Source organism: Bacillus rossius, chromosome 6 (genome assembly GCF_032445375.1).
Source record: "Bacillus rossius redtenbacheri isolate Brsri chromosome 6, Brsri_v3, whole genome shotgun sequence".
Taxonomy (NCBI): domain Eukaryota; kingdom Metazoa; phylum Arthropoda; class Insecta; order Phasmatodea; family Bacillidae; genus Bacillus; species Bacillus rossius.
This window is the reverse complement of record NC_086334.1, coordinates 61,440,833-61,465,484: the sequence shown is the minus strand read 5'-3', so window position 1 is coordinate 61,465,484 and position 24,652 is coordinate 61,440,833. Positions and strand designations below refer to the sequence as shown.

Genomic DNA, 24,652 nt, shown 5'->3' with positions numbered 1-24,652 from the left:
ATGCCACGCACTCCACACCACACCACACCACACCACACCACACCACACCACACCACACCACACCACACCACACCACACCACACCACACCACACACACCACACACACCACACACACCACACACACCACACACACCACACACACACTTCCCATACTCCCATTCTCTTCCACCTTCCATGTTTTCACCCTTGCCTCTGATAGATATCTGTAGAGTTCTAGGTTATAATGGGGTTCGTAAGAGCTCTGGGTTATGGGTATTCCTGGTGCCATGACCTAGATGTAATTTATTAAATTAAATAAATTATGTTTATTGCCTTTATCCTTTTCAGCACAAATTCATGATACTGATTAGTTTAGACCTGCAAAATTTACATCAGATTCAGGTGACTGTCTAAGACTGGAAATATCTGTGCACCGAATGACTCTTGTCATTTTGTGATTGGAGCACAGGTTATTTGACACAAACTGAAAGACTGACAGTCAGTGACGAAAAAAAAACAACTGAAAATCATATTACCAAATGAATTGCAATCAGGAGAAAAAGTGAACATTGACAGCTACCAATAAACACCTGCCTTTGACTTGAGTGTTCACTTGTATTTTGGATTATAAGCTGGCACTAGAAAATAACGTGAATTTCACAGGTCTGTACTGATAGTTTACAGCTGGGTCACGTATTTGTGTAGCAGGGTAGATGTTGACCTTAATCAATGAACAGACTCCCCAACACTCTACTTCTGTACTCACTCTGTGAGATTTGTGAACTGTGGGAGAGGAGATTAATGTCACCATCAGACCCATTGGGTAGCACTCTGCACATTTGTACCACCCATGGCCACCCCTGTAAATAACCCCTTTGGTGGGCTCAGTCTTATTGCAAAAATTACAGATAGTTTCCTGTAAGCACCGCGGTACGTAAATGGACTAGCAGAAACTGATCATGCCATCCTGATACTGGATTTTCCACGGTTTCCCAAAATTAATTAAGGCTATTGCTCCCCCCAACACCCCTGTTCCTGTAGTTGTGTCTTACCATCTCTAAAGACTTCACTGGCGACAAGACGTAATAAAGTGTTTTGCGAAGACTGAAGAAATTTTATTGCTGCGGACATAGTCTTGACATAGTTTATACAGAAAACTGTGGCCTAGTCTTATATGGTTTTATTTTTAAAGTTACTAGCTATAGCTATTTTACAGTTTACAGTTGAATGAAAATCATGCCAAAATTCAGTGTTATAATAGTTGTAAAAAAATCACTGTAGGTAGTTAAAAATATTATATTATAAAATATTATTGCATGGAAATGCATAGGGACCGGAAAAATTTGCGGATTAAATGACCTCTAGGATAGCCTCCATTATCCTCTGCATTTCTCAAGTAAACATGCGTGTTCATTGGGTACTAAATTGTGAGGTGTCTCCACTGGGTAGCTTGTGATTTGACGCTTCTTTGGCCGATAGTCTCTCATTGGCCCAGAGAGCTCCAGTTAAACTGCGAGCCAATAGCGGAACCAGCAGAATTGTACACATGTCTGAAGTTCAGCCTATCATGAAACGGATCCGCGAATTTTTCCGGTCTCTAGAAAGGCAGTGTTTGCCCCGGCCGGCTCGAAGTAGTGCTAGTGCCTAGTGCTCAGTGCGATGCCACGTGGTCGCAGATGCTGAAGGAGCGGGCCAGCAAGCACGGCCCCGCCAGCTCCGTGATTGTGCTGATCGCGCCCGGGATGGACCACTCCCTCAACATCAACTCCATCCTGGCGGAGGCGGCCAACGTGCGGGCGCGCATCGCCACCATCAACTACCCGTACGTGTCGCGCGAGCGGCTGCTGGACGCACTGGCGCACGGCACGGGCGCGCCCGCCTTCACCGTGCAGGAGGAGCGCCAGAACATGCACACGTCGCTGCTCACCACGTACTTCCGGCTGGCCACCGTGCTGCACGATATCGCCTCCCACTTCTACCAGGGCAGCTCCGCGGGCATGCCCATCGAGGTGCGTGGTTCTCCTCCATCTCACGGTCCCTGGTCCTGCTAGCCGTCCTCCCCCTGCTTCAAGTTCAACAGTCTCTTGCATAATGTTCATACGAGCAGGGATACACTGAATTCATTCATCATTCAAGCAGTACATATTATATAACTCATGCAATATTAATTTATTTATAATCCTTTTATTTATGCACCTGTATTTTATTTGGCTGCCATGTTAAATTACAAATTTGAGTTGAAAGCCTATAAGCTTAGAGGCGAGGAGGGCCATAACATGGCTGCAACTGCGGTAAGGTGTTTGGGAGCAGGTTTAATTACTGGAAATACATAATATCAGTTTACGATTTAGGTTTGCATTTAATTAGGCCAAATATAAATACTGATGAACTGTAAGACAGCAAGACAGACTATGTTTACAATTAAGTTTCAATTAATTAGTGACATTAATAATTGACAAGGAACATACACGACGAATTATTTAGGTGGACAAGCCATCCATCAACACCAAGAAAAACGCAAGTGACACCTGCTTAACAGTGCGTGGTCCCTATACGGACCATCAAAAGGGGCGTTGTGTGCACATAAGACAGACGCCTCAAATACAGAAATGTTACATCATATGAGAATTCAAAGGCAAAAATACGTGAACAACAAAATAATGCGTGCAAGAGAGTTACATGCTGTTACGTTTTACGTACGTCGACGTCTCAGGGGAGAACAGTTACTACAAGTTGAAAGTTAAGTTAACTAAGTAAATCCAAACATAATTTTCTAGGTGGGGACCGAAAGGGAATTTAAACAAGACAGCCTATTATTTCACGTTACATTAGGGCAAGGGCCACCGCCCCACTCGCAAAAAAGAATAACACTTACATTCTTCCCCCCCAGGTCGCTCTCGCACGTCGTTACAATTAAAGACTAACAGACTACATGCCGAATTAAATAGACAATGTAGCTACTCAAGCTACTGAAATAGACCAGACGAGACGAGACAAGCAAACCAAGCTAACAAGACCGAATTACAACCTGACAGCAGCTTATATTAAATCGGTGCGTCACAGCGCGCATGCGCTAACCCCAGGAGGGGAGGCGAGGAGAAATCAAACACACACTAGGATTATGAAGAAGGGGGGGGGGGGGGGGGGGGGGAGATGCGCAGACACCCGCGCTGACGCACGAAGTTTGATGGTAGCGGACCTGACCTCTACAGAGTCATATGGAAATATAAACCACTTTGCATTCTTTGAACTTAATAAACATAATACTTATTTGGGCAGGCATTACTTTCGTCATTGACTTGTGCCATTTACCTATGTACAATCTAATTCAGTGAGTTATTAGATTTTTCTCAACGCTTTGGGATAAATGGCACAACAAACAGGAGTGCGTAACTATTTTCTTGCAATACAACTATGGGAACTGTATGCTATCTCAAAAATATAGAGTGGAAAGCAGGAATGTTTTATCTCGCTTGGCGTTCAAGTCGGTTAGTCGCTAAGGTTGTGAGATGGTTGGTTGCAGATTCACAGGCGAGAGCTGCTCAACGACGGCACGATCACCGGGAGCTTCATGCTGGACGAGTCCCTGGGGGAGCCGGCCACCTTCGCCGTCTTCACCCACAGCATCGAGAACCCGCTCATCAAGGGCATCACGCTGGTCAGCCCGTCCCAGGCCGTGTACACCCAGAAGGTCGGCGCGATGCTGCTGGTCAAGCTGATATCCATGCAGGCAGCTCTCAACGAGGTGAGTGCTCCTCTGTGACCGGTGCCCCCAGTCAAACCAGCGACTATCGGGCAGCAGCTTCATAACATCAACTTCAAAATTTATTATTATTATTATTTCATAGTTACCTATTATTAAATAATCCTATTTCACATAATTATGTAATAAATAATTACATTTTCCAGCCTCCCTTAGTAAATTCATGTTTCAATAAGCAATTAATGGCTCATCAATAAACAAATGAAAACAAGCTAAAAATACAAGTTAAAAAAAAGAGAGGTTATGTTCCGTTTATGAACTAAATTGCATGTGAATTTGCATTGCATGCTTTTCTTAGAATGAGCTATTTTGGGTAATTTAGTAAATTTATAAATAAATATTTTAACCTAAATGTGTTTCCTTCTTTATCAGTTCAAAATCTGTGAATTAGCATATCTGCATATTGGACAAATTTTGTGAATTGGTACAGCTGTACAAATAACACTGATGAAACAAAGTTATTTATGTAATGTTTTTGTTGATATGTTTGTGGCAGTGAGTAGGAAGGTTCCCAGATGAGAGGTGTGCGTGTGTGTTCCAGACGGGCACCTGGGTGTACACGGTGGAGCGGTACTCGGGCAACCCCCAGCCGCACTTCGTGCAGGTGATGGCGACCCCGCGCAGTCCCTCGGCGCCCGTGGTGAAGGCACGCGCTTGGACCAGCCAGGGCGTCAGGCCTCTCGTCATATACACCGAGGTACACGTCAGCCCCACTTGCCTCGCTCGCACTGCCGTCAGAGTCACCCTTGTGTCCCCAACTAGGCAGCTCTCTGCATGCTTGGAACCCAGCCTGCCCGTGAAGCCTAACCTCAGCCACTCACAATGCAATTCACAGTTTTAGTTTTTTTGGGGAAAAAAAATTTAATTGTGTCACTGCTCGATTTGTTTCAGAAGATAATGTGCAATGCATAGTCCTATCTTATTGTTAGATTGAATTTTTTCACAACTGTTGTATCCAGTCTGTTTTAGGTAAATAATAATTTTTTTCCAATAAAAACTAATTACCTATTACAAACATTTTTTTTGTGTTTCTGAAAGAAAATTAGAATAACTAGTGATGGGTCGAATTCTCTAATCTGAATCTCAAAATCGAAACCCTGAGAGTACCTTGAATATTCACACCGATCCCGCATCTAGGTTTCAATGGTGAAAAATAAAATAATGTACGATAAATGAAAAATATTAACTATGATCTTGAAACATTCTACCCTTTAAGTGGTTGTTCCAATAAATATGTTTCCAGATTAAATACATATTGTAATTTTATTTATATAATTACATGTTAAAAATAACAATATTGTGGGGAATGGTAACAGGATAGGTATGAAGAAATAATTGACCTGGCAAACTTCAGATGTTATCAGTGTTGAATTTTTTAGTTAATTTTATTTCCTGTAATAATTTTCTTTTAATCTTTTACCTCTGAATACCTATCATATATTTCGAATACTAAGGATTTGATGGTATTTATGGATTTTAAGATTTGATTTGGCCCATCCCTAGTCGTAACACATTACTTTTTTATGAAAAATCAAACACTTCGTGTTTTCCCACTACAGTCCCACTACATGCATTGCTTGAAGTATTAATGTTTATAGCTCAGATTTTCAATGCTAAGTATCATCAATGTTTTTGAAGTACTAATGTTTCTAATTCAGAATTTCAGTTCTGAGTTGACCAAAAATTCATCTTGTAGTTACACAACATTTTTATTATTTGTTTATTATTAGTTTCAGGAATTTATTATTTAGTGGCCTGGTATGGGATTCATAGATGTTAGATATAATACCCGTTTTGCTAGAATTGAGTATCTGAAATAAACTTTTTTTTACCCCAAGGATTTGAAAATTTGGTATTGCGATCAAAAATTTTGTGAACCGTCTCACCTGCAGTTAGTTTAAATCAGGCTCTGCTTCAACTTATGCATTTGACTATTTAGTAAGTACAGTTAAATTGTATTTCAAACATGACAGCATTGTTTGTTAGTGACTGACTGGTTCAGTCTGGACTGAAGCTACGTGAGGCCCCGTCATCACACCTGTTTGAAACTGGACAAGCACGATTAGTCGGCCTAAATAAAATAGTGGGAAAATAATTCAGTTTGTCTGAAGAGACTGGTATGTGAGAATGATCATGATGTTGGACGTACAATATACTGAACTGTATTTTGTCTGTGTGTGTGCGTCTCTCTCTTTATCATTCCATAGGCCTTATTTTACTCATATTTTGAATATCTCTTATTAATGCCGTTCAACAAATCAGGATAAAAATACTCTCACTATCAAATTACTTTGCAGGAAAAAAAATTAAGTGTCAGACTCCATGTATGTACGTATCAAAGCATGACAATTTGAGGTCAATTTTTGGTTAATATTTTAGTGGTAGCCGGCAAACAGCTGCTACGAATTTCAACTACGATCAGTCCAACTATTCTATTAGGATAGCTGGTCACCAAGAAGTGACTGGCTGTTATGAATCTTAAGGTGCTAATATTTTTTTTTGGTCAGTGATTAATCTTGTTCTCTTAGTTAAACTCCACAGTCAGTTGAAATTGTACTTGTTCAGAGTTCCTGAATGAGGAACTGGGGGTTGTTTGCTCGTTACCGCCGGTGGACGTGACGGACAGGATCTTGGCTGGCTCCGGTGTTGTGTCTGACCTGCCGTGCGCTGTGGCCAGGTGAGGCGCGGGGACTACCCGGTGCTGGGCGCGCGGGTGGAGGTTGTGGCCACACGGCCGGCGGGCAACGGCAGCAGCCTCTACAAGAACAAGCTGGAACTGCTCGACACGGGCAGCGGAGGTAACGACCCTCGTCTTCCTTCGAATCTTTCAGTCGTGACGAGTTGTAGCGAATAGCGGCATGCACAGGGCAGCTTGTTAACACGTAAAGTAAAATTGACGTGTATAAGGTTGTTTGTGTATTTGTTTTTAGATGTATATGAACATATAAAATCCTTGCACGACAGCGTAGTTAAAAAATGGCAAGTAGGCACTGGGTTACCTCATGCATTCACATATTAAGGCTAATCTAAAATATATAATTTGTACAATGCTAGCTTCTTTTTAGGGGCCATTCAATGAATTACAAATTTTCTGCAGATAAGTAGGTAGATACCTAATGAGTAAAATCAAGTGATAAACTTACTAAAATACTGCAGATTTAGAGAAAATTTTATGTACCTATGAAACTTTGATGTTGAATAGGACCTCATAGTGAAATTAATTATAGTGTGAGTTTAGGCTTCTGTGCAACATGCCACAATATATGTCACTGTGTAGTAAATATCACCGTTTTTTTCCCTATATTGGTGTTGGTAAATTTTGAGTCTTAAGTATGCAACAATTAAATGATCGCTACAGAACTAGAAAACCGGGAAAACGGGGTAGTGTCAGGGGATTTAAAACCGTCAGGGAATTCCGGGAAAATGACAACATATTTCTGAAATTTCTTCTTGTGCTAGCAAAAGTGAAACGGAAAATACCGCTTTCATGGACGTTTAAGCATTACAAAAAATTCGGAAACATTTACGTAATATCACGAGATTCGGTTAATTTTCCTTCTTTATTTGAATTCTCAGGCTTTTTAATGTAAACACATAGTTGAGCAACCAAAAAAAAAAGGATTTACGCATGTTTACACACAAGTTAAATAATAGTCTTTACTCAATAGTTTTAGGTGAATTGATAGTAATCGTTCGCAAACACATCTTTCAATCTCAAACTGCATTAATTTTACCATAGATTTTACCACGCTGCCATTTATATTTTGATGGGCCTGTATTAACATTAATCAAAACTGAATTTAATTTCAATAATTCTGGAGACTGCCCTCTTCCGTGGATTAATAAAGATAAAATAAGGAAGAGTTATTGTTATTGATAATTAGCACAATAATTTCATCGCATAAGGGACAGCGATGAGCGACAGCAACCCTAGCAACCAGGGAGAGCACGGCGGATGTCGTAAAAGTGTACATGTCATACGTTTGTAGCCACTGCAGAAATCAGCCACAAATCTTTTTCCATGATCAACCTCTATATTCACTCTATGTATTAGCCAGTATGATTGACTTAGTAGCATACTTTAAGTTTTGTCCCAAAGATGGTTATTTATGCTGTGCCAAAATCCAACTAATATAGAATATCATTGCAACATATTTGTTTAGCATCAATAGTAGGGACAAGATATTACATGGTGAATTGTGATAAAATCGAAATCAAACTAAATAGAATGTACCAAAAAACCATTCAACTCTGAAATACCAGTTAATGCACTGAAATGGAAGGTATATCATGGCATTAAGTAGCATACAACTAAAACCTAATTCAAATTGTAGAAAAGTGTTCTTTAATGTTTTAAGTTCAAGGAATATCATTATTTCTGGACAAAAAAAATTGTACAAGCATGTATGGATTAGAAATATTAATTTAATTTGTTATACTGTGCATCTCTAAATTGAATCACTTTCAAAGCACACATGTTGGCTAATTAATTTTTATTTTCTGAATGTAACTGCTTCAGACCAATTAATTATAAATTATTTTATCTAATAAAACACAGCATATAAATTTTACCGTTATTTTGATGAATTAATTATTAAAAAAAAGTTTTTCTAAAAATAAAAACAAAACCGAAATCATTTGTTTTAAGAACGAAATCGGACTAAAAATAAAACCGTGTAGCTCTAATCAATAGTAGGTACAATAACTTGCACCTTCATCCTTCATCTCTCCTGCGTGAATGCAGCTCTCTGGCCCCCGCTGATTGCCCGGGCCGGTGGTGCTTGCAGATCCAGACCTGACGAGAGGAGACGGGGTGTACTCGCGCTACTTCAACCCGATGCACGGTGGCCCGGGCATGTACATGTTCGAGGTCACGGTCACAGACAACGGCAACACTGCGTACGCCTGGCACGAGACGTTTCTGTTGCAGACGAGCTACTCAGGTACGCCAAGCAGATCTGCGTGCTATTTTATTTGTTTGTTTTTTTTAATGTGAATTTGAAAACCTAAAATAAAACAGTTTTAAGAAAATCCCGCTAAGAAAATTTCCGCACAATTAAAAATTTAACAGATGACCTATTAATACATGTAACTTTACCCTTACTGTTATTAATTATAAATTTCCAAGTGTCTTGAAAAACTTCTTAACAAAGATTTAATGTACCTACTTATTAATTTTAAAGTTTATAGAGTTCAGCTTTATTACATCACCCACTATTTAAGTACTACAAAACTATTTATAACAATTTTTCATGATTTATTTGGAAACATTTAAACATCCACTTCTGACTGATGACACAAGTTTGGTAGTGGCCACTTGAATAACTATTAAAGAAAATTAACAGAATATAATTATGTTGTTGGCAAAACAAACTTATAATGGAGATATTTTTAAGAGATATTCTAAATTTATTTTAGAGTAAAATTTGAAATTTTAATTTTTTTTGAATTAAGCTTTTTTTTTTATGTAAAATGAATTTTTTTTTAAATCAAGGGAAAGAATGAAAAAAAATAAGGCAAATAATAAAATAAATTTTTTTTACAGCTCATTTTTCAGGGGGGGAAATGGGTTCGACATTTATAATGCTATGGGGTCTTTTTTTCTCATAATGTTGTTTCACAAACATTGTTTCTGTGAAAATTATATTGAATACATTAACATACAGAGGCAAAGTTTTCGAAATGAAATGACAAAATACATTTTTTTCTTATGAAAACATTTTTTTTTTTTTTAAATCTCTTGGTCACGAAATACTGTGGACTTGAGGTATGATATTTAGTTCACGAGGATGCGACTTTCTGCTTGTTCCAGCTCCCACATGCTGTGGCAGCGTGGTCCCCACCCCTCCTGTCGAGCCGCTGAGCGCCTTCCAGCGCATCCTGCCGCCCATATCCGTGACCTTCACCATGGAAGACGTCGCATCGCAGCCGGTCGTGGGCCGCATCGGTGACCTGAAGGTGGAGGTGATAGCGTCCGACCTGAAGGCCAGGCTCACCTGGACCGCTCCGGACATGGGCGGCCACTCCGTCACCCGGTACGAGGTCAAGTACGCCCACAGCGTGGTGGACATCGTGGACCGCTTCGACTCGGCCGCCGAGACCTGGGACTATGGCTCTCCCTTCCCGCTGCCCCCTGGCTCCGAGACGGCCTTCACCCTCGACTTCACCCGCAACCCCTCCCTCCTGGACATCCCTCTGTTCGCGAGCGTGCGGGGCTTCGCGGACGGTGTGCACGACTACCCCGGCGGCCCGCCGTCCAACTGGGTCCGGGTGCTGGTGCCCTCGCCGCCGCCGCCGCCCCCGCCCCCCTCCACCGCCCCCACCACCACGTACGACCACTCGTCGTGGCTGCACGAGGGGGCCCAGGACGAGGCGGTGGTCCCTCGGATCGACCGGGGAATGGACTTCGGGGTGGTGACGATCGTGGTGACGGCGGCCAGCGTGATGCTGATCCTGGTGCTGCTGGTGACGTGCTGCTGCTGGGTGCTGGTGCGGCGACGCCAGCGCTGCGCCGGCGAGAAGCACAAGAGCAAGCAGCTGGCGTCCCCGACCGTGGTGCCGTCGTCCCCGCAGCGAGACGACAGCACGGGGGAGCCGTCCCCTCAGCAGGAGCGCGCCCCGCCGCCGCAGTACGAGCCGTACATCGGCGACGAGAAGAAGAGGTTCAGCCTGGCGCAGATGCAGGAGGAGCCGGCGCCACAGCCACAGCTGCAGCCGCTGCCGCCACAGCCGCAGATGCACGAGCAGGTGTTGCCGCCCCAGCAGCACCGCGACCTGTCTCCGCAGGTCATGCCGCATCCCAACGGAGGTACAGTTATTCACTACACAAATAAAGTGTCTATTCTTGTGTTGCGTGGAAAATAAATTTAGTATCGTGAGAATTTTAAGGCAATAAAGAAGATTAAAATTATGAGTGAAACCAGGTAAAATACATATAAGTATTTACTACACTTAATTGTAATCATATCTGCATTTTACACCTTTTCTGAAGCTTTAAGGACTGCTGTGCTGATAAAATATACAGTTTAACTTTTTGTTTGATGAATCTGTTAGATGTGTTCTATTTTGTGGCTTTATTTTAACCAAATTCAATTAAAGTTTACATACTAAGAGAATTTTGTTGTTCTGTCTTTGGTAAGCCACATTTCAATTGAATTTTCCTCTCACAATCTTGTTAAAAATTTAGTTTTTTTTTTTTTAAATATAAACAATTTATATACCTTAGCAGGACAAGTACTATTATATTAACAACAAAGATCATGGAAATTTTTAACAGCAATAATTTGAAACGCTCATTAAATTGTTGATCAAGACTGTTCCACTTATTTGAGGTGATCAGTGATTATTTTTGTTTCACATTAAATTGTTAATGTTACATTATATCAGCCAGTATATTGTGATAGTCCCACTGGGGACACGCGGAGAGAGTGTGTGACGCTGCGACGGGCTGACGCAGGCATCAGCACCATCTCCAGCAACGGGGCGGGCGGCACGCTCCCGCGGGGACGCACCCTCAGCCCCTACCAGTCGTGGACAGCCTCGCAGCTGCTGCACGAGCACGAGAGGCGGCAGAGCCCGTACGGGGGCCCGGGCGACGAGGGCCACCCCCAGCACCCCCCGCCCGTGCCGCCCCTCCCGGCCTTCGGCCACCAGCACCCGGGCCCCATCTACGGGGTGCACCCCGGCGCCTTCGCCAACGGCGGCTACCAAAAGAACGGCTCCCTCGTGCCGTTCAACCCCAGCCTGCAGGGGTCGCTGAGCTCCGTGAGCAGCGGCGACCGCAAGAAGCGCAACGTCACCATGGTGTGAGCGCAAGCCTCAGTCACGACGCTGACAGAGTTTACTATTTCTGTTGCATTTGTGCGTGAATCTTACCACCACGTTGTTACGAGACTACCGATGCATTTCTGTAACTTGAGTGTCGCACAAAATGAATGTCGAGTGTTATCCTTCGTATGGTTAAAATGCCAAGATATCAACATTTAAAGATGACTGGGTAAATCTCCTTGTGCTTTCAGAAGACGAGGAGCGTGGTGGGTTTCTGAGATCGGCAACTATCTAAGAGACTTAAGTGAATGCTCGGTGCAGGGCAGACGCCTTAGCAACGGGTAACGCTTTTATGTACCTTAATAGTGATGACGAGCAACGACAATTGCATTGTGTGAAATGAATTGGCATTTTTTTTCGTTTTTCAAACAAAGTGCTGCTATTTAACTGCATAATGAAGTTTTAATGAGTGTGGGAGTAAAAAAAGAATATTTAAAATCTAGTCATTACAATTATACAGTAAGGTTGCAGCCAAGTTATAAAAGGAGACTTGTATAAAATGCTTCCTTTGTTGTTTGTGTGAAAGGTCTGAAAAAATGTGCTGAATAGATTTTTAATTTGGAAATTTCAATTTGAAGAATAACCAAATATTTGCAAAAAAAACTGCATTATTATAACCAACCTTTTAGAAATATTATTTCATTTGAGCCTAGCAGCTGTACAAAATCTTACTTATGTGTTTTTTATCCATGTGAATTTCAGTGATCCAGGTTATATTACCTATACCTAACATTTATATCAGGCATTTAGTTCTGACATACATACAAATGCACGTGCAGGTTTATGTACAGGGTTGTACAGTGTTTATTGTTAAGAAAAGTGAATTGTTACCTAAAATAATGTTGTCTTTGCTGCCTACTTGCTAATATAAATAAAATGAAATTGTAATTGCACTTTTGCTAGTAATTGTTGTTAGTTCTTGTTTCTTGTATACTTTTTTGCATTTTTTTGTGAATACCAGATATATTCATGTTCCACAGTTGGTAATTATTTCTTTAGGCTTCAGTTGATTTATAATTTAATATCTTGGTGCAAAGACCTCTCGTTTTTGTGCAGTAAGTACCTTTTTTTTTATACAGCAATTTCAGTTTTGGATATGCTAGTTTTATTACAATGTTTAGTCTGCTTGTTTTTTAAAGTTGGTTCCAAATATGATGGTAGTTAAAATAGTTTCAGTTTTAAGTTAATCAGTAAAAACTGTGTGAATTATTGATATTTCTGATTTGGTCATTGGTTGCATCTGTAGTTATTATAACTGAACAATGTGACTATAATTTCGAGTTCAAAAGTTTGCTTGCAACGTAGTTTTTTTAAGGGATAGTGATTTACAGTGAAAATAGCCTTTTTGTTTACAAATGTTTATTTAGATAAGTACTTTTATTTTCAAATAAAAATAATAAATACCTTAATATTTAGCCATAGTTATCATATAACATACAATAAAATTTCATTTATAATATTCTTATCAAAAACATATAAACATGCCTGTGCAAATATTAGTTTCTTAGAATCAAATCAGAATTTAACTAACAAAAAATTTTAAATGTCACACTTTAAAAATAACTTTTTGTTTTCATGCAAGGCAACAGCTATTTTACACTGATGGTTATAATTTATAATACATATCTTTAAACATAACTTTGAAAATGTACGTTTTGGAGGTGTTTACGCAGTGCTTTAAATCTCCAATTACTAAGTACAGATATGTTCACAGCAGATAGCCATTTTCGCTTCTGTGCTGCCAACATCATTGATCATTACTCATTAGCGAAGCTATCAATATGATTTAATAATGTTATCTATGAAAACAATCCTTCAAGTTCATTCCTTTTTCTTGACCTTGTGAGCGTCTTGGCCTTTAGACACCTGGGTAAAAAATTGTTGTTGGTTTTGGTTATTTTTTGAAAGCATTAAAAACAGGATAATAAAGATAGCAATTTTTAAAGCAGTGCAAATATCATTGCAACTTCCATAAATTATTTTTGAGGGTCTAATCAAGTCTTGACTTTTATGCTTGTAGGCTTGACAGGGAAATTTGTTGTGTTCATTCATAGCAGGCTAAAATTCAAACATTTTAACTTTTGGACTGCTCAAGCGACTGGCACACAGTTTAAGTGGCCAATTCTTGAGCCAATGAGAAACCATATTGGATTTTTCCATCGTTTTTGCTATAATTCTAATTTTGAACTATTTATCCCAATTTTTTGCATGTCACTTGATCAGATTAACAGAACAGCTTCTACATGAGAATCTACATTGCATTTTAAATTATGTACGCCAACGCAGGAATATATATGCATGGGACGCTCTATATCGTATCAAAAATAAAAAACCAAACCAGGGATATGCATCGCGCAAATTAGCAGCCAATGAACAGGGGACTGCCAAGACCTTCCTGTGGTGAACAAATGACTTTGATAATTTTTGTTTTCATTGGTGTTGAAATGAAAGATTTTTTTCCCCTTGAAATATAGAAATTATGTTGAGTTATTTTCATTGGTTTTTAGGCCAGAGCAAATATCAGGTTTTTAGTTTGAGTCAAATACAAATATAAAATTATTCAGGAATAAGAATGTTGATTTTGAATAGCAAAAAAGAGAATTAGAATTGTGCTAAAAAATTTTCTTGCATCATACAACAACTTTTGGAGTTTTAAGCAAATAATACTAAAGTGAAAGCCGGATTTAAGTTAAATTAGCTATAATAATTAAATGGCAATTTTTGTTAAAATATTTAAATAATGAAATATATATTTTTTTTAATATGCAGCTAACCTAACCTAACCAACCTACCAACCATTCATTTCAGTTCCTATTCGTGTTATTTTCCACAACATATTGATCTGGAAACTTTTTGTGAACAGCAAAATACTGTGAAATCCATTGCAGTATATTTTACAAAAAACATAAATCTTATTTTAAAAGGCTCGATCTTGAAAATAGTGATTGAATGAGCTCATACATATTTACATATTTAAATATTATTTACTCATGAATTTTCATTGTTAATGGCAACCAGTTAAATAGTTCAGCAATATTATAAACACAATTTTTGCTACTTTCATCCAGAATCTTAAACCATTGTTTACATTTTTTTATATATCTTTGCATCACACTGGCTGTTTTGTCATAGATGTATACAGCAATTAAGCTGCTACTCTATCACATGATGTAAGACCATATGTTACTATCGATTTATACATAGTTAAAACTAGGACAATTATTTCTGTTAATGCCCATCTCAATGGAGTCCGAGTTTTGTGTTGTTGTAGTCCATGGTTGATGATGTTTATTTTTTTCGTACTTCTGGTGCGTGTGGTGAAAAGAAAACAAATATTATTTTGTTTTCAAATTTGAAATCACAAATATGTCATGTTTTGAATTGTAAACACAATTTTTTCTGTTATTGTTTAGCGAATAGTCACGAGAAAAAAAAACTTTTGAATGAGTACTTGTTCCATGTTTAAAACGTCACTTTTTAATTATGTTTTTGATTATGAAGTTCAAAACATTTAAAAAGGATTTCATATCACACAAATGACTTTATATCAGTAGTGAACGTTGCATTTTAACAAACTCATGAGCTATTCGTAAGCAAGCGAATACCCTGTTTTATCGCATAATCGTCGCACGCGCATAATCATCGCACCGATATTTTAGGGTGTCAAAATTTGGATGAAAAAACATCTCGCGTAAACGTTTCATAATGTTTTCGGTCCCGCTATTAGATTCTGAGCGCTTTGTGTAGGTATCTTTTCCGTATAAAACGATGTATTTTAAAGTAGAAATATAATATTTATTTGGACATTACCACTTACTTATTTAATTAATGGAAATACAATGTTGGCTGATGTGTAAATTTTCTTTTAAAAACATTTTTAAACGTTATAATCTTTATCTGTTCATCTGCGTCGCCACGGTGTACTGCTTGTAAAAATGTAGCCTGTGCTAGTTGGCATCATTCATGTTTGGTTATGTTGCTTCCCGTATAGAGCGCGCACACGTAGTAGAATATCAATATTTATATCTCGCCGACTGCATGCAACGCGCACTATCTGTAGAGTGCTGGGTTAACTACATTTGATAGCCAGCAATCTATCGTGGTGTATAGATACTATGACGACAGTTATGTGTTAGTTCAGGTTCGCATTCGGGTACCAGATTTTGTATTTCTATTTAAAGTTGAAGAAAGGTTTTTGTTGAATGACTTATTAATTTAAATCGTTTGGCGTGCTCTTGTGTACTCCACTTTTTAAATAAACGTACTTTCCATGAATGGGTTTTGTTTTTATGAATAACTTTACCTAACAAAAATTTTTTTTCCGCATAAAATATACTCCCTTACTTTTCAAACTTGATTTTGGTATAAAATGTGTGACGGTTATGTGATAAAACACGGTATTTGTTATTATGAAGTGTAAGTATTCGAGGTTTATTTGTATTCGAAAATTTGAATATTCGCACAGGGCTACTATTTTTATATGTGCTTAAAATGTCACTGGGCTAGGTCTCCGCACATATAAGATTCCTTTATTTTCTATATTTTTGCTCATATAATATAAATAACTGTAGCTGTTAGTTACGTTCACGGCAATAGTAGTTGGCAGCCTCAGCAGCTGAAAGAAACCAAAATTACATTTTAATGATTGTTCGATTGAGTTTTACAGAAGCGTTTATTGGGCTAAACAAACTTATATATCAGCTTTAATAAGTGGCCACATTTGTTTTTATCTAAAAGGATAAAAAAGTAGTTCTTGTTATGGAAATAAAAGATATTAAAATGTATTAAATTTTGAATAGAGTAAAATGGAAAGCTATCAATATAGTACTGTTAAATTGGTTATAATATTTTGAAAGTGACCTAAAAATTAAATTTAAGAAATTGTAGAGAGTATAAATTTGTTATTGACATATATATTAAAAATATCAATGATAAGAATTTTTTTATGAGCATATTAGCTGGCACAGTCTTTAAAGTTGGAAGCAACACAATCAGGGATGGCAAAGAAAGAACTACTCCAGCATTTTCCTGAGAGCAAGAAAAACCAAAACCCTTGGTGGCCCAGAACAAAATTCTGTCTACCAATGTGCCATTATGCTTCGTTGAAAAATTAATAAGTATTGCAAAAACATATTTGTTGGTTTTTTATGTACAATGATAGTCTTGTTAAGAAGCAGGTGGTGATGAATACTAAGTAATTTGTTACCATATCCACCCTATACAATGCAAAACTTCTTTTTAAAATAAAAGATTCAGTATGTTAAGTTAGCACAGAACTGTAAGATAAAAGTACAAGAGGTATGTCGTAGTAAGTTATTTGTTTTCTTCCAAGATTTTAATATTTTTTAATGACATCTGCAAGTCAAACGAAAATTTAGGATACCTTCTAGATTTTTGAAAATTATTTGTGTAGTTTCATGCCAAAAATGACCACTAGAGTAGACAGTTCATGGGATGAGGAAAATAAATTGTAATTGATGCAATATTCAATCAAATACATGCACGTGTACAGATTTAGGTTGCCTATTCTTTCAATGCGATCTCAATAAATGGCTTCTGTTTTCAAGAAGCACGTATCAGTTTATTGAACTTGTACAGATCTCTTGTTTATTATCTGGTTCACTTTATAGAAATGTTTTTTATGTACATATGCATTATTTTGTTACCAAAATAGTTTAAACATATCAAAGTTACTAAAAATACACCTAAACAAAGTTACAAGCATAGTCTGTCATTCTATAAAATACATGCCATGCTTGTACTACTATGTTAAGTACATACTTTACAATTGATGTAAACAGCACGTTTTAATTTAATCACAGGAGTTAGGTACTAAAAAATTAATCAGACATACTTTCATGTCTCAGGAAATAATTTATTGTAAAAACTTTTGTTTTTTTATAATTGTGTGCTGATGAATACAATTTTAATACTTAGTTTAAAGTAGTGTTGTTAGTCAAAAACCCCTTGAGACTGTATTTTATATTACGTTAAAAATACTGTAGTATGATTTTTCTCTCTATAACCAAATATTTGAAAGGTTAGGATAAACTTTTGTGATATGTCAATCATGTTGTACAGTTACTTGTTTGATTTTGTACCAACACGTGTTATTTTAGTGTGAAAAAGTGTTGGTGTGTGAATAAAGTGTAATATGTTTGTAATAAAAGCTTCTAAACACATTTTTACATCTGGTGTTGTACTCATGTTTAGGAACACCTACTTACTACTAATTTAAAAAAAAACTCATCTCATTCTTATATTTCAGCTCTAGTATGTACTTAATTTAAAATGGTTAAAAAGTTTCTGCAAGCATACCAATGCTAACCTGGGCATCTTGCTAACTGTGTATGTTTACTTCTACCAACTTGGCAGCTCTTCGCTTCTTAGGTATATTATTCCAGTTACACAGTTACCTATGTAAAAACAGGAAGAGAAAACCTGTATCTGTTCGTCTTCGTCGTTGCTGTGTACCGCTTATGAAAACGTAGCCAGTGCTGGTTAGCATAATTCATGTTTGGATTTGTTGATTCCCGTACAGAGCGCACACATATAGCCGAATATCGAAATTGATAGGTTGCTGATTGCACACAACGGCGATAGTTATGCGTTAATTTTGACTCACGTTCGGGTCACGGTATCAGTTTTTCTATTTAAAGTTAAACAAAATGTTTTTGTTACATGACTTTTTAATTTTAATTGTTTTGTGTGATTTCATATATTCTACTTTTTTAAATAAACATACTTTCCATGAATAGGTTTTGTTTTTATTTTAGGTCTGGGTATATGGCATTTGATAGGAGAATTTGGTGAATGGAACGGAAACACTGTATTCCCATCTGTGAAAATCTTGAAAAGATGGTGGACCCGCATGAGTCATCCGTTTATATTAACTTATGCGAACATTTTGGGGAAGTACTAAGTGTAATGGTGTGCTAAAATAAACTTTAGAAAAGTACAACTATCCTTTAAAGGTTTATGTAAAAAATTATAGAAATTTATAGTCATAAAAAAGAAATAATGACAACTTAAAAAATACACATTACAACTTTTAGAATCCTTAGTTAACATTGAAATGTAGAGATAGCACAGCGTTCTCATACTGAAGAGACACAAGAAATTGTTAGCCTATATCCTATATACATATAAAAAATAAAAATGAAATTTTTGCTGTTGCTTAAATTTTGAATGAGCTCATTAAGATTACGGTTTGTTTGTAGGAAGTATTTATAGACTGATTTCTGTTGTTTAAGCAAAAACAAATATACACTCATTTAGTTTGTTTTTTTTTTAAAAAAAAAGGTGTTAATTTTGTTTCAGTATATATATTGGCTGCACCTTTCAGTTTGAAAAATTAAAAGACAGAGCCAAGATAGTTTCACAACCATAAAGTTTATACTTTGACACACCAATATGCACATCCCCCTGTTACTGTCCTTGTCCGGTTGAAGAAAACTTTATATAAACTTCGTTATAAAGGCCCTGGAAGCTGCTTTAAGTGGGCGAAACACACAACAGTATACTCAGAGGTACACAAGGGAGAAACATTAAAAAATATTTTCACAATAGAAAGTAGATAGTAATTGAAGTAATAAATAAAAGGAAGTTTGCTTAAATGTTACCCTTTTTAATTGTTGATTATGATTTTCATTATTTTCTTTTTATAATCTTATAAATTGCAAAATTACAATGATCAGAATTAATGGTGGGGCCTCTGCCTTTCAAAGTTATCAATTAAAAATAGATTATAAATTTTACAAATTTAACAATTATGTTTAAAAATAATCTATATATATAAAAATGAAACCCGTTTTCCTTGGTCACGGCATCACGCGTGAACGGCTGGACCGATTTCACTAATTTTTTTTTGTTGTGTTTGCTATGGTCAGGAGAAGGTTCTTATGAAAGAAAAAATTAAGAAAATTGTGCGGAAAATTAGAAAATTTAAGAATAATGAATTCCTATTTCCCTTGGTCACGCCATCACGCGTAAATGACTGAACCGATTTCACTAATTCTTTTTTTGTTGTGTTTGTTATTGTCACGAGAAGGTTCTTGTGAAAGAAAAAATTTAACGTAAAATTAGAAAATTTAAGAATACTGAACCATATACCATATATAAAATTATTTCCAAACTAACCCAACACTTTGTACAATATAAATATTTTTAAAGTAACCTTATGACATTCAGCTTTAAGCGTTTACAGTTTCCAGTGCGGCTTGCATTTGCAATGTCAATAAATAAATCACAAGGGCAGTCGCTAAGTGTATGTGGCATCAACCTAGAAAATCCATGTTTTTCACATGGCCAATTATATGTCGCCTGTTCCCGTGTCGGAAAACCATCAACATTATTTATTTACGCGCCAGAACATAAAACTAAAAATATAGTTTATCAAAAAGCATTAGAGTAGAGAGAAGCAGTGAGGGGTACAGAGACTATTAGTTGATTTATAGAGCGCGCGTGGTATTGAGCTCATTGTTTACTTAAAAATGCCAAGTTGTTCAATAGCAATTTGTAAAAACATTAGTGGAATTATTGAATCCTATGGAATAAACACTATTTTGACAATATATATTTTGTTTTTTATTTAATTAAATTAGTAAGGTCCTTTTCAGTTATAGTGATACCAGGGAATTATGGATTCATTTTTATATGGAGGATATTATAGATTCCAGTTCAAATTGAATAGGTACTCATACCTAAGATAGGTCAGCTATACAAAATAAAGTAGTGCATCATTGCTACGCTAAGGCGGTACGAAGTTCGCCGGGTCAGCTAGTAACAAATAAAAATAAGAAGTTGAAACAATTGTTAGCCCAATCAGTGCAAGACTAGATATAATTTGATTTCACAATATTTAATCGTTGACTGTTCACTGGCGGTGACTAGAAGTGGGATATACTACTCGCAGCATTCATTCCAGAGGGACGGGTGTAAATTTAATAGACTTCAGGGATGGGCTTGAGCGGGAGGAAACCCTGCACTCTAGCACCATCTCTTCGACCCCACTGAAACCAAAAAAAGGGATCCAGTGGTCAAGAATTGAGGAGTTAGGGCAAAAAGGTAAATGGAGCGGCAACTATAGCCACAAGGGCATTGAATTTTCCACTTACCAGTCTGGGGGTGGAATGAAGAGAATCACTCCCTCGGAAGAGACTGCACGAGTGCTCGCGGTAGCCCGGCGTGAGACATGGTAGAAAATCAACTAGTAGTCTGTACTAAAGGCAACTAGCCAAATAGGAAATTAAAAAAAAAATTGGGGAACACTTTCGAACTTTAGGGATCACATCCCTTAATTTATTCACGGCGAGATAGCTTGCAAATAAAGTCGCAGGCAATAAGCTCCAGAGAGATGCGACCGCATTGACGACAGGACGAATCTCTCAATCTATAGGGCTGCATGTAGTTAAAACTTGGGCCAGAGGCTCAAAGCCTTAGGGAGTGGGGGAAAATTGCTGGAAATAGCGTGTGGAAGGCTCGCTCCGCCGACCAAAAGAAAAAGTAACGCAGCTAGCTGGTAGCCTAACTTGTGGGGCATTGGAGATCACGGCCGCTGTTAGGCTGCACGCTCCATCGGTGTGCAGGTGAACCATACTCGTGGTTAGTTCACCAAAGTCCTGCAAGGGGGGCTAGCGTAAGCCCGGCCTTTATGGGACCAACTGGTGCACGCTCTGTCCGGCTAAAAGGGAAATAGAGAGAGGTGGGGTAGCGGCTGCCAGAGGTCTTGCTCCAACACCGAACTTAGATAAGTTTGTTAGCTTATGTCGCCTCGAGATGGCGCAAGCAGGTCTTTTGCCGGCCAGCGATATGTCCTCACGATCCAGGGAGGTTAATGGCCCCGGTCGTTGCTCTGGCTTGGTTCATGGCTCATGAGAAACGTCTTAAGCCGGGCGCCGATACGTTTCCGACAGCCCTGGAACATTAGATTGGGGCTTGACTGGAGCTGCTAACCTAACTGGCCTAGCCGAAATCCCACCGGGGTATCGGGGTAGGTATCGGTTGAAGCGTTGGGGAAGCGTCGCAGGAATCTAGTAAGAAAGATTTGATCAGGATGAACAATGAGTTAACGAAGTTTATGTAGGGAATTTAGGTGAAAATAAATTTGTGCTAAAAATTTCAAATTTGCGGCACACCCCAACATCAAGGAAGTTAATGTTTACGAATGCATCGTGGCTACATATAGCAGTTTCTGAATGCACGGGCATTGAACTTTTGACCTAATTAATTTCTGTTGTGTAAAGCGCACATATTTCATTACATTACTGTTGCATACTTAAATTTCAACCTCACAGCTCCTAAAGAAGTATTACATCAAAAGTACATATAACATCAAAAACAGAGACAATGATAATTCCAGTCGACCGAGAAATGCCACAGGATAAGCGTTGAGGCATTTACACGCGACAGGCTCAGAACTCCTGTTGTTCAGCTAGCCCTAAGAAATTAACAATACTATCCTGTCAAACAGAATTATAGTAAGGTTTAAAAAAGAAAGGAAATTTTTTTTTACCCTAAAATGAATATTTTTTAAATATTTATCATGTTGAGCATTATTATTTAAAAAAAAAAAGATGTTAAATATTTGGTCTGAGTTTTGTATTATTAGTTTATTTGCAACATGAGAACTCGTGCATTTTTAAACAGCTTTTTCCTTAGTCATGCTTAGTGGTAACATTTTACTTATGTTTTAATGTTCTGATGCTGCATATTTTGGTTAGGTAAATGGATTATAAAAAACTTCTTTTAAATATCAACAGAGTTAAATTTTATTGAATTAAATTCTATTTTTCATAGTTTTTTCAACCATGCCTTTGTCTTCAATGTATATCTGAGAGATGTTTGCATACATTTTTGTGGGGCAAACAATGAAGTGAAACAATTTACAATTACCAGTCACTATCATTTGACATCGCTCCGTCTGCCTTTCTGTAGAGATTGTGAGTCCATAGGAACCTAAGTGGGTCCCAGGGTTGGGTTCGGCCATGTGACCGGAGGCAGAGCATGCCTACTGAAGAATTTTGATTAAGGAAATAATGACACTGTCCAACATAATTATATAAATTATGTTTCAATTATATATTCTTAAAGCGTGGCCAGGAAGCTCCTATTTAACCCATATTTTTTGTATATTTTAAGTGTTAATTATTATGTGGGACAAAATCAAAGAACTAATTACTGTCAAAACTAAATGGGCTTGCATGGCACAATTCCCTGTTCTTCAAATAATGCAGAGAATGAAACTAAGCTGTGAAGATTTGGGTGGAAGAAGGGGGGGGGGGGGGGGGGGGGGTTGCAGAAATCACTTTTTTCTGTAGTGTAGTGCTCACGCCTCTGTGATATAAGCTGCAACTAGGCATCTGTGAAGCTTCGCATTTAAACATATAAATCAAGTAACTTAAAATTAAATTTAAAAAAATCAATACTGTCAGGCCAGAACTCAAATTGCCAATTCTCATTCTGCTTTGTATACAATATTGAAATTTTCACCAAGTAAGGAATTTTTCCATTGCAAAGAAAACATTCAAACAAAACAACTGGTTTAAGAACACAGTAAATGTCATTGCAGCACTGCACGTGATACAATGTAGTCGTCAATAAACAGACCCATTCACTTAACCGCCCGGTGGCGCGAGAAATAACCATGTTCTTTTTTTCGAAACTTTCTGAAGTCGTGAACAAGTATACGTTGCAGTAGCTCGTACCAGACGTGGAACATAGCAGGAGACTCAAAGGGCAGACATGTGCCACTTCCTCTGCACTCCAACCATCCTTAACTTATTTGTTATTTGTTACTCACTCTTCTCTAACTACCTGCAAACCTTCCTTCAGAGAGAAAGAAAGAGATTGAGAGAGATAAAGAAAGAGAAAGCAAAAAAAAGAGAAAGAAAAGTAGGGAGAAGAGAAAGGGAGTGTAATCGAAAGAGAGAGGTTTGGTTAGTGGGAATATACAGTAACATGCAGCAGATTATTGGGCAAGCATAGTATGAAAAAAAATTTCCAACTTCAATGAATAGTCCCCCAACCTAAGTTTCTGTGTGACAGTATGTTTAAATTGATGCAGAGCCTATGCAAGTAAATTAACAATAAATTATATATTTTAAAAAAATTATCTCAGGGTCTGATTTTTCTTTCCAAATTCAGTAAATAATTATCCAGTTTGTTACCCCCTTCAAAATTTATTTCTTAGACAGGTTAAGTATAACAGATTCCTACAAAAGGGATTGAATGAGATACCTGGATTTATCAATGTTTTAATATCATGAAAAAAAAAAAAAAAAAAACTTTTTAAATCTTCTTTATTACCTACCCATTATCATTTGTGGTAAAAATACTCAATTTCAGTTGACTGTGACACTGAATACCAAAACCTTCCAAACACCAGTCATGTACGCCAACAACATTGCAAGATACTGCCGTTATTTATTTTTTAGCAAAAAATTTAATTTGATAATTGAATTTAAAAGAATAATTATGATTTGATTCAATCACAAAATATCTGATTTGCATATTCCTTAACTGCAACTAGCTGGTGGAACATATAAAAGTACAGTATGCAGAAATCCTTGTCTATTTGTCATAGTTTTAATACATATTATGTTTTTAACTTTTTAAAATTACTTTAGCTATATTTTCAAAGACAAATATTAAAAATAATTGACTTAGGCACTGTTTGTATATTGTATTACCAGGGTTCATACACAAATTGAAAAAAAAAATTTCAAGGACAATTCCAGGACATTCCACAGATTTTCAAACATAACAATTGTTATTTGATACTATGTTGTAATCGATAAAATAGCAAGCACTTCATTCAAAGATAAACACTAATAATAATAATAAAAATGCTGTTTTTAAATATTTTTCCAGGATTCTAAATTACAACAAAATAATTATTACCTTTTTTTAACAGTTTTTAGACAGTTTTTCAATCTCTTCACTTAACTTTGAGACTTCAGCTGCCGATTCACATGATTTTTTACTGTATGCGTTGGACTTTGAAAGAAGAGTGAAATCATTTCTTGTCTCAGCAAGTAATGCCATTGAATCAGCTTCTTTATTCATTGAATCAATTGATATCTC

General features: G+C 37.4%; 1 protein-coding gene across 1 annotated transcript in view; it reads left to right on the top strand.

Moving 5' to 3' along the window:
* Positions 1–18,496, top strand: part of LOC134533255 (calcium-activated chloride channel regulator 4-like) — a 271,382-nt gene extending 252,886 nt beyond the window's left edge. Inside the window, exons 7-13 of the mRNA XM_063370688.1 lie at positions 1,656–1,988; positions 3,503–3,724; positions 4,284–4,439; positions 6,420–6,540; positions 8,530–8,685; positions 9,555–10,550; positions 11,199–18,496. Coding sequence (XP_063226758.1) covers positions 1,656–1,988; positions 3,503–3,724; positions 4,284–4,439; positions 6,420–6,540; positions 8,530–8,685; positions 9,555–10,550; positions 11,199–11,551 — 2,337 coding nt within the window. The 3' untranslated portion in view covers positions 11,552–18,496. The remainder of the gene's footprint in view (positions 1–1,655; positions 1,989–3,502; positions 3,725–4,283; positions 4,440–6,419; positions 6,541–8,529; positions 8,686–9,554; positions 10,551–11,198) is intronic.
* Positions 18,497–24,652: the final 6,156 nt, after the last annotated feature.